We start from the raw sequence: 12210 nt of genomic DNA, 5'->3' as shown, positions 1-12210 counted from the left end.
CAGCCTCTCCCTGGAGCCACATGTGACCTCCACCTGTCACACTAGCCAGGATGAACCAGCCTCTCCCTGGAGCTGAATGTTACCTCCAACTGTCACACCAGTCAGCATAAGCCTTCCTCTCCCTGGAGCCGCATGTGACCTCCAACTGTCACACCAGCCAGCATGAGCCAGCCTCTCCCTGGAGCCGCATGTGACCTCCAACTGTCACACTAGCCAGGATGAAAAAGCCTCTCCCTGGAGCTGCATGTTACCTCCAACTGTCACACCAGCCAGCATGAGCCAGCCTCTCCCTGGAGCCGCATGTTACCTCCAACTGTCACACCAGCCAGCATGAGCCAGCCTCTCCCTGGAGCCACATGTGACCTCCAACTGTCACACTAGCCAGGATGAGCCAGCCTCTCCCTGGAGCCGCATGTGACCCCTACTGTCACACTAGTCACATCTGTGTAGCCAGCGTGCAGGCGAGAGCTCCCATTCACAACGCACTAGCTCTGGTGTTCTAGTCCCACTCTCACCAATGATGCTCTGGCTCCATTAAATGTATGTAAAGGCAGTATTTACAGATAAACAGTAAATGCTCTCACTAGGAGATGGGTATCACACTATACGTCATTGTCAGTAGAGTAATGGTGGGTAGGACCTGCGCAGACTGCATTGCTGACATATTGTTGTTTGTGGCCCCAAGTATTGCTGACCATTGTGGAGGGTGCAGTCCTCACTGGAGGTTACGTATACAGTATGACAGGACAGGGGGTATATTTACAAAAAATTGTGTTTGTGCCGATTTGCTGGGAGTTTAATTTCGATTTTTATCAGACGTAATTTACTGCAACTTTTTGAATCGATTTTCGGAAATTTACTAAGGTGCTGTGTTTTTGTTTTTCGTGTTTTCCGATGTCGATGTTTTACGTGAGTGATGAGTAAAACACTGCCTGACAAAACACAAGGAAGCCCAGCCGGATCAGTGCAGAGCTTCATTGTGTACATTATGAGTAGTGTTTAAAGAGTGAAATGTTTTTTAAAAATTTGCGTGGGGACCCCCTCTTGTGTATAACCAGCCTCGGGCTCTTTGAGCCGGCCCTGGTTGTAAAAATACGGGGGGGGGGAGCGTAGGGTCCCCCCATATTTAAACAAACAGCACCGGGCTCTGTATCCGGTCCTGGTTCAAAAAATATGGGGGACAAAAGATATAGGGGTCCCCCGTATTTTTTAAACCAGCACCGGGCTCCACTAGCCAGAGAGATAATGCCACAGCCGGGGGACACTTTTATATAGGTCCCTGCAGCCATGGCATTACCCCCCCAACTAGTCACCCCTGGCCGGGGTCCCCTGGTGGAGTGGGGTCCCCTTAAATCAAGGGGTCCCCCCCTCCAGCCACCCAAGGGCCAGGGGTGAAGCCCGATGCTGTCCCCCCCATCCCTGGGCGGTGGATGAGAGGCTGATAGAGTATTGGCCCTCATTCCGAGATGATCGTAGCTGTGCTAAATTTAGCACAGCTACAATCATTACACTGACATGTGGGGGGACGCCCAGCACAAGGCTAATCTGCCCCGCATGTCAGTGCCGGCCCCCCCACAGAAGTGCAAAGGCATTGCACAGCGGTGATACCTTCGCACTTCAAGAGTAGCTCCCGACCAGCTACTCGTCGCTCCCCGGCACGCAGTGGCTGCGTGTGACATTACTCAGCCACCGCGGCCCGCCCCCCCAACGGTCCGGCCACGCCTGTGTTGGCCGGACCGCGCCCCCTCAGAGGCAATCGCTGGGCAACAACGCCTGCCATGCGCTGGCGCACTGTGGCACCAGCACATGTGCAGTTCCGACCCGATCGCAGCGCTGCTATAAACTGCAGCGAGCGATCAGGTCGGAATGACCCCCATTGTTTTATGTCGTATAACTACAAGTCCCAGCAAGCCTCCCTCGCAAGCTAATACTTGGAGAACCAGGCCAGGAGCACACAGCCCATCAGGAGAGCGCCATAACGTGGCACTCCCTGATTGGCTTGCGGGATCTCCAGTGACAGTATACTAGGTTAGTATTTTGGGCATTTTTTGACAGGTCCACCGTGAATTGTACTGGACAAAGGGACTGAGGATCTCCGTGGGCCACTAGGTAAGTATGTGAGTGTGTAAGTGTGCATGTATGTTAATTAAAGCTTTACTTTCACGGTGTGTTCGCTGTTTTTTTCTTTGGGTATTTTTGTTGTTGTAGAACTACAGGTACCAGTGGGCCTGTTATTTCCCCGCATGCTGGTACTTGTGGTTATCCAAGTACCAGCTTGTGGGGGAGGCTTGCTAGGACTTGTAGTTCTATGACAAGAACTACAAGTTTTTACACAAAGGCTATCAGCCCCCCATCCACCGTCCAGGGATGGGGGGGAAAGCCTCGGGCTTCGCCCCTGGCCCTTGGGTGCCTAGAGGGGGGGAACCCTTGATTTAAGGGGTCACCACTCCTCCAGGGTACCCGGCCAGGGGTGACTAGTTGGGGGTGTAATGCCATGGCCACAGGGACCTATATAAAAGTGTCCCCCGGCTGTGGCATTATCTCCATGGCTAGTGGAGCCCGGTGCTGGTTTAAAAAATACGGGGGACCCCTACGTCTTTTGTCCCCCGTACTTTTTGAACCAGGACCAGACGCAGAGCCCGGTGCTAGTTGTATAAATATGGGGGGACCCTACGCTTTTTTCCTCTGTATTTTTACAACCAGGGTTGGCTCAAAGAGCACAAAGCTGGTTTTTCTTATGAGGGGGGACCCCACACAATTTTTTTTTTCTATTTTCAAGGAAAACAGACCCATTCCCACAGATAAGCATGCACGGATCTCACTGATCCGTGCATGACTACCAAGCACGCCAGGAAAAAGCAGGTCTATTTTTTTTGCTGGTTTTTTTTTTTCGAAGTTAATGCTTACCAGCAGTGTTTGGCTATTGTCGGCAGTGTTTGGCTATTGTCGGCAGTGTTTGGCTATTGTCGGCAGTGTTTGGCTATTGTCGGCAGTGATTGAGAATACAAATTCTTAGTAAATGACTATGTTGTTTGAACAAATAGCTGCGTTTGACCGATGGTCTATTCATTCGTTTTTCTGACCTCTGCCGTGAAAAAATTACAAATAGCCCCAACACTGCCGAGATTTGTGCATAGTCAATTCCCATGTTGACACTTTGAAAAATAAAAAAAAACTTGGACAAAATCGGGACCTTAGTAAATAAACCCCCATGTGCATTATGCCAGAGTCAGTAACAACCACATACAGCAAATCATCGTCCGCTCACTCATAGCATAACCAGAAACAGGAACTGATGTACAAAGACCTGAAACCGTCTGTGGAAGGAGTAAGAGGTATACATCCCCGTCACATGTGGGAACACTGACCATAAATCAGCACAATTCACGCCTAGCACCTCGCCAATAATATCAGTATAATTGTCATCAGTTTCAGTGTTCATTAGGGAAAGTTGTAGTTTATCACCCCGGAGATCTGGAATAATCATCCTTTGTATTGTCACAACACTCTGTACAAGGGTGGTCATTCCAAGTTGATCGCTCGCTAGCACATTTAGCAGCCGTGCAAACGTTATGCCGCCACCCACTGCGGAGTGTATTTTAGCTTAGCAGAAGTGCGAACGCATGTGCAGCCGCGCTCTGCAAAATCAGTTTCTGCAGTCCGACTCTCTGAGTAGCTCTGAACCTACTCAGCGCTTGCGATCACTTCAGCCTATTCGTGTCCGGAACGCCCAGACACGCCTGCATTTATTCAGACTCTCCTGCGTTTTTGCAAACACTCCCTGAAACTGGTCAGATGACACCCAGTAACGCCCCCTTCCTGTCAATCTTCTTGCAGCCGTCAATGCGACTGAAAACTTCGCTAGAACCTGATCACAATCACAGAGAGCTTTGTACCCGCAAGTCGCGTGTGCGCATTGAGGCCCATACGCATGCGCAGAAATTATGTTTTTTTCACCTGATCGCTGCACTGCGAAAATCGGCAGCGAACGATCAACTCTGAATGACCCCCAATGTACATTCCCCTCTGCAGCGGCAACATGCGCCTGGCACCATCAGCATGCATGCACCTTCCCTATACCAGAGGCAAATATACGCATGCTAACAGAAGTATATACAGCCACACGCTGGCCTGCATGGGCCGTATTTGCACGGATGCGCCCTTCCTGGACATTACCCCGCCTCCGCCTCCCTGGTAATATGTGTAATACATTCAGGAAGCCTTTGTTTCAGCATTCCGGCATTTACTGAGTATAGCGGATTCCTATGTGATACAGCGCACATACATCTCCCACGTAGTAACGTATGTACATGACATAACCGTGACCAGCAGCTTGTGTTGTGTGTGACAGGGAAGAGTCACATCCACTACGTGACAGTAACTGGTGTTTGCACTTCCCCAGGTACAAGATGGTATCTGTTCCTCGTCCCCACCCTGATTGCCGTCATCCTGTTCATTTCCACCGTCGTCCTCAGCGCCACCTGTGAGTACACATCTACGCATGACATTGGGGAAATTCTGACCTTCGCTGAGGAACAAGAGTCTCAGTTCTACAAGATCAAGTCATTTGGGAATAAATGAAAATGGGTGGGATGGACATAGTACAAAATATAGAACTGTGACGGGGTTACTTTGTAGATATTAAAGCTGATGATGTCAGTGAGACAATGTGTCAATATAACCTTAGATATTCTCATACCTCCCAACATGACCCCTCCAGGAGGACACAATGCTCTGCTCCTGCTATTCCCTCTTACTGTATGATTACCGTCACCTGTGCTGTACCCTAATACTGACCCAGTGCTCATACCTATGTCATACCTCCCAACATGACCTCTCCAGGAGGACACAATGCTCTGCTCCTGCACTTCCCTCTTACTGTATGATTACCATCACCTGTGCTGTACCCTAATACTGACCCAGTGCTCATACCTATGTCATACCTCCCAACATGACCCTCTCCAGGAGGACACAATACTCTGCTCCTGCTCTTCCCTCTTACTGTATGATTACCATCACCTGTGCTGAACCCTTATACTGACCCAGTGCTCATACCTATGTCATACCTCCCAACATGACCCTCTCCAGGAGGACACAATGCTCTGCTCCTGCTCTTTCCTCTTACTGTATGATTACCATCACCTGTGCTGTACCCTAATACTGACCCAGTGCTCATACCTATGTCATACCTCCCAACATGACCTCTCCAGTAGGACACAATGCTCTGCTCCTGCACTCCCCTCTTACTGTATGATTACCATCACCTGTGCTGTACCCTAATACTGACCCAGTGCTCATACCTATGTCATACCTCCCAACATGACCTCTCCAGGAGGACACAATGCTCTGCTCCTGCTCTTCCCTCTTACTGTATGATTACCATCACCTGTGCTGTACCCTAATACTGACCCAGTGCTCATACCTATGTCATACCTCCCAACATGACCTCTCCAGGAGGACACAATGCTCTGCTCCTGCACTTCACTCTTACTGTATGATTACCATCACCTGTACTGTACCCTAATACTGACCCAGTGCTCATACCTATGTCATACCTCCCAACATGACCTCTCCAGGAGGACACAATGCTCTGCTCCTGCTCTTCCCTCTTACTGTATGATTACCATCTCCTGTGCTGTACCCTAATACTGACCCAGTGCTCATACCTATGTCATACCTCCCAACATGACCTCTCCAGGAGGACACAATGTTCTGCTCCTGCTCTTCTCTCTTACTGTATGATTACCATCACCTGTGCTGTACCCTAATACTGACCCAGTGCTCATACCTATGTCATACCTCCCAACATGACCTCTCCAGGAGGACACAATGCTCTGCTCCTGCTCTTCCCTCTTACTGTATGATTACCATCACCTGTGCTGTACCCTAATACTGACCCAGTGCTCATACCTATGTCATACCTCCCAACATGATCTCTCCAGGAGGACACAATGCTCTGCTCCTGCTCTTCCCTCTTACTGTATAATTACCATCACCTGTGCTGTACCCTCATACTGACCCAGTGCACATACCTATGTCATACCTCCCAACATGACCTCTCCAGGAGGACACAATGCTCTGCTCCTGCTCTTCCCTCTTACTGTATGATTACCATCACCTGTGCTGTACCCTAATACTGACCCAGTGCTCATACCTATGTCATACCTCCCAACATGACCTCTCCAGGAGGACACAATGCTCTGCTCCTGCACTTCCCTCTTACTGTATGATTACCATCACCTGTGCTGTACCCTAATACTGACCCAGTGCTCATACCTATGTCATACCTCCCAACATGACCTCTCCAGGAGGACACAATGCTCTGCTCCTGCACTTCCCTCTTACTGTATGATTACCATCACCTGTGCTGTTCCCTAATACTGACCCAGTGCTCACACTATGTCATACCTCCCAACATGACCTCTCCAGGAGGACACAATGCTCTGCTCCTGCACTCCCCTCTTACTGTATGATTACCATCACCTGTGCTGTACCCTAATACTGACCCAGTGCTCATACCTATGTCATACCTCCCAACATGACCTCTCCAGGAGGACACAATGCTCTGCTCCTGCTCTTCCCTCTTACTGTATGATTACCATCACCTGTGCTGTACTCTAATACTGACCCAGTGCTCATACCTATGTCATACCTCCCAACATGACCTCTCCAGGAGGACACAATGCTCTGCTCCTGCTCTTCCCTCTTACTGTATGATTACCATCACCTGTGCTGTACCCTAATACTGACCCAGTGCTCATACCTATGTCATACCACCCAACATGACCCTCTCCAGGAGGACACAATTCTCTGCTCCTGCTCTTCCCTCTTACTGTATGATTACCATCACCTGTGCTGTACCCTAATACTGACCCAGTGCTCATACCTATGTCATACCTCCCAACATGACCTCTCCAGGAGGACACAATGCTCTGCTCCTGCACTTCCCTCTTACTGTATGATTACCATCACCTGTGCTGTACCCTAATACTGACCCAGTGCTCATACCTATGTCATACCTCCCAACATGACCTCTCCAGGAGGACACAATGCTCTGCTCCTGCACTTCCCTCTTACTGTATGATTACCATCACCTGTGCTGTTCCCTAATACTGACCCAGTGCTCACACTATGTCATACCTCCCAACATGACCTCTCCAGGAGGACACAATGTTCTGCTCCTGCACTCCCCTCTTACTGTATGATTACCATCACCTGTGCTGTACCCTAATACTGACCCAGTGCTCATACCTATGTCATACCTCCCAACATGACCTCTCCAGGAGGACACAATGCTCTGCTCCTGCTCTTCCCTCTTACTGTATGATTACCATCACCTGTGCTGTACTCTAATACTGACCCAGTGCTCATACCTATGTCATACCTCCCAACATGACCTCTCCAGGAGGACACAATGCTCTGCTCCTGCTCTTCCCTCTTACTGTATGATTACCATCACCTGTGCTGTACCCTAATACTGACCCAGTGCTCATACCTATGTCATACCACCCAACATGACCCTCTCCAGGAGGACACAATTCTCTGCTCCTGCTCTTCCCTCTTACTGTATGATTACCATCACCTGTGCTGTACCCTAATACTGACCCAGTGCTCATACCTATGTCATATCTCCCAACATGACCTCTCCAGGAGGACACAATGCTCTGCTCCTGCTCTTCCCTCTTACTGTATGATTACCATCACCTGTGCTGTACCCTAATACTGACCCAGTGCTCATACCTATGTCATACCTCCCAACATGACCTCTCCAGGAGGACACAATGCTCTGCTCCTGCTCTTCCCTCTTACTGTATGATTACCATCACCTGTGCTGTACCCTAATACTGACCCAGTGCTCATACCTATGTCATACCTCCCAACATGACCTCTCCAGGAGGACACAATGCTCTGCTCCTGCTCTTCCCTCTTACTGTATGATTACCATCACCTGTGCTGTACCCTAATACTGACCCAGTGCTCATACCTATGTCATACCTCCCAACATGATCTCTCCAGGAGGACACAATGCTCTGCTCCTGCTCTTCCCTCTTACTGTATGATTACCATCACCTGTGCTGTACCCTCATACTGACCCAGTGCACATACCTATGTCATACCTCCCAACATGACCTCTCCAGGAGGACACAATGCTCTGCTCCTGCTCTTCCCTCTTACTGTATGATTACCATCACCTGTGCTGTACCCTCATACTGACCCAGTGCACATACCTATGTCATACCTCCCAACATGACCTCTCCAGGAGGACACAATGCTCTGCTCCTGCTCTTCCCTCTTACTGTATGATTACCATCACCTGTGCTGTACCCTAATACTGACCCAGTGCTCATACCTATGTCATACCTCCCAACATGACCTCTCCAGGAGGACACAATGCTCTGCTCCTGCTCTTCCCTCTTACTGTATGATTACCATCACCTGTGCTGTACCCTAATACTGACCCAGTGCTCATACCTATGTCATACCACCCAACATGACCCTCTCCAGGAGGACACAATTCTCTGCTCCTGCTCTTCCCTCTTACTGTATGATTACCATCACCTGTGCTGTACCCTAATACTGACCCAGTGCTCATACCTATGTCATATCTCCCAACATGACCTCTCCAGGAGGACACAATGCTCTGCTCCTGCTCTTCCCTCTTACTGTATGATTACCATCACCTGTGCTGTACCCTAATACTGACCCAGTGCTCATACCTATGTCATACCTCCCAACATGACCTCTCCAGGAGGACACAATGCTCTGCTCCTGCTCTTCCCTCTTACTGTATGATTACCATCACCTGTGCTGTACCCTAATACTGACCCAGTGCTCATACCTATGTCATACCTCCCAACATGACCTCTCCAGGAGGACACAATGCTCTGCTCCTGCTCTTCCCTCTTACTGTATGATTACCATCACCTGTGCTGTACCCTAATACTGACCCAGTGCTCATACCTATGTCATACCTCCCAACATGATCTCTCCAGGAGGACACAATGCTCTGCTCCTGCTCTTCCCTCTTACTGTATGATTACCATCACCTGTGCTGTACCCTCATACTGACCCAGTGCACATACCTATGTCATACCTCCCAACATGACCTCTCCAGGAGGACACAATGCTCTGCTCCTGCTCTTCCCTCTTACTGTATGATTACCATCACCTGTGCTGTACCCTAATACTGACCCAGTGCTCATACCTATGTCATACCTCCCAACATGACCTCTCCAGGAGGACACAATGCTCTGCTCCTGCACTTCCCTCTTACTGTATGATTACCATCACCTGTGCTGTACCCTAATACTGACCCAGTGCTCATACCTATGTCATACCTCCCAACATGACCTCTCCAGGAGGACACAATGCTCTGCTCCTGCACTTCCCTCTTACTGTATGATTACCATCACCTGTGCTGTTCCCTAATACTGACCCAGTGCTCACACTATGTCATACCTCCCAACATGACCTCTCCAGGAGGACACAATGCTCTGCTCCTGCACTCCCCTCTTACTGTATGATTACCATCACCTGTGCTGTACCCTAATACTGACCCAGTGCTCATACCTATGTCATACCTCCCAACATGACCTCTCCAGGAGGACACAATGCTCTGCTCCTGCTCTTCCCTCTTACTGTATGATTACCATCACCTGTGCTGTACCCTAATACTGACCCAGTGCTCATACCTATGTCATACCTCCCAACATGACCTCTCCAGGAGGACACAATGCTCTGCTCCTGCACTTCACTCTTACTGTATGATTACCATCACCTGTACTGTACCCTAATACTGACCCAGTGCTCATACCTATGTCATACCTCCCAACATGACCTCTCCAGGAGGACACAATGCTCTGCTCCTGCTCTTCCCTCTTACTGTATGATTACCATCACCTGTGCTGTACCCTAATACTGACCCAGTGCTCATACCTATGTCATACCTCCCAACATGACCTCTCCAGGAGGACACAATGCTCTGCTCCTGCTCTTCCCTCTTACTGTATGATTACCATCACCTGTGCTGTACCCTAATACTGACCCAGTGCTCATACCTATGTCATACCTCCCAACATGATCTCTCCAGGAGGACACAATGCTCTGCTCCTGCTCTTCCCTCTTACTGTATGATTACCATCACCTGTGCTGTACCCTCATACTGACCCAGTGCACATACCTATGTCATACCTCCCAACATGACCTCTCCAGGAGGACACAATGCTCTGCTCCTGCTCTTCCCTCTTACTGTATGATTACCATCACCTGTGCTGTACCCTAATACTGACCCAGTGCTCATACCTATGTCATACCTCCCAACATGACCTCTCCAGGAGGACACAATGCTCTGCTCCTGCACTTCCCTCTTACTGTATGATTACCATCACCTGTGCTGTACCCTAATACTGACCCAGTGCTCATACCTATGTCATACCTCCCAACATGACCTCTCCAGGAGGACACAATGCTCTGCTCCTGCACTTCCCTCTTACTGTATGATTACCATCACCTGTGCTGTTCCCTAATACTGACCCAGTGCTCACACTATGTCATACCTCCCAACATGACCTCTCCAGGAGGACACAATGCTCTGCTCCTGCACTCCCCTCTTACTGTATGATTACCATCACCTGTGCTGTACCCTAATACTGACCCAGTGCTCATACCTATGTCATACCTCCCAACATGACCTCTCCAGGAGGACACAATGCTCTGCTCCTGCTCTTCCCTCTTACTGTATGATTACCATCACCTGTGCTGTACTCTAATACTGACCCAGTGCTCATACCTATGTCATACCTCCCAACATGACCTCTCCAGGAGGACACAATGCTCTGCTCCTGCTCTTCCCTCTTACTGTATGATTACCATCACCTGTGCTGTACCCTAATACTGACCCAGTGCTCATACCTATGTCATACCACCCAACATGACCCTCTCCAGGAGGACACAATTCTCTGCTCCTGCTCTTCCCTCTTACTGTATGATTACCATCACCTGTGCTGTACCCTAATACTGACCCAGTGCTCATACCTATGTCATACCTCCCAACATGACCTCTCCAGGAGGACACAATGCTCTGCTCCTGCACTTCCCTCTTACTGTATGATTACCATCACCTGTGCTGTACCCTAATACTGACCCAGTGCTCATACCTATGTCATACCTCCCAACATGACCTCTCCAGGAGGACACAATGCTCTGCTCCTGCACTTCCCTCTTACTGTATGATTACCATCACCTGTGCTGTTCCCTAATACTGACCCAGTGCTCACACTATGTCATACCTCCCAACATGACCTCTCCAGGAGGACACAATGCTCTGCTCCTGCACTCCCCTATTACTGTATGATTACCATCACCTGTGCTGTACCCTAATACTGACCCAGTGCTCATACCTATGTCATACCTCCCAACATGACCTCTCCAGGAGGACACAATGCTCTGCTCCTGCTCTTCCCTCTTACTGTATGATTACCATCACCTGTGCTGTACTCTAATACTGACCCAGTGCTCATACCTATGTCATACCTCCCAACATGACCTCTCCAGGAGGACACAATGCTCTGCTCCTGCTCTTCCCTCTTACTGTATGATTACCATCACCTGTGCTGTACCCTAATACTGACCCAGTGCTCATACCTATGTCATACCACCCAACATGACCCTCTCCAGGAGGACACAATTCTCTGCTCCTGCTCTTCCCTCTTACTGTATGATTACCATCACCTGTGCTGTACCCTAATACTGACCCAGTGCTCATACCTATGTCATATCTCCCAACATGACCTCTCCAGGAGGACACAATGCTCTGCTCCTGCTCTTCCCTCTTACTGTATGATTACCATCACCTGTGCTGTACCCTAATACTGACCCAGTGCTCATATCCATGTCATACCTCCCAACATGACCTCTCCAGGAGGACACAATGCTCTGCTCCTGCTCTTCCCTCTTACTGTATGATTACCATCACCTGTGCTGTACCCTAATACTGACCCAGTGCTCATACCTATGTCATACCTCCCTACATGACCTCTCCAGGAGGACACAATGCTCTGCTCCTGCTCTTCCCTCTTACTGTATGATTACCATCACCTGTGCTGTACCCTAATACTGACCCAGTGCTCATACCTATGTCATACCTCCCAACATGACCTCTCCAGGAGGACACAATGCTCTGCTCCTGCTCTTCCCTCTTACTGTATGATT

The 12210-nt window shown here is 49.5% G+C and overlaps 1 protein-coding gene across 1 annotated transcript in view; it reads left to right on the top strand.

Moving 5' to 3' along the window:
* The window catches only part of LOC134916650 (killer cell lectin-like receptor subfamily F member 2), a 265368-nt gene that overhangs the window by 104636 nt on the left and 148522 nt on the right, over positions 1-12210 (top strand). The window contains exon 5 of the mRNA XM_063920621.1: positions 4403-4483. Coding sequence (XP_063776691.1) covers positions 4403-4483 — 81 coding nt within the window. The remainder of the gene's footprint in view (positions 1-4402; positions 4484-12210) is intronic.

Source organism: Pseudophryne corroboree, chromosome 1 (assembly GCF_028390025.1).
Source record: "Pseudophryne corroboree isolate aPseCor3 chromosome 1, aPseCor3.hap2, whole genome shotgun sequence".
NCBI lineage: Eukaryota > Metazoa > Chordata > Amphibia > Anura > Myobatrachidae > Pseudophryne > Pseudophryne corroboree.
This window is presented reverse-complemented; position numbering and strand designations above follow the sequence as displayed.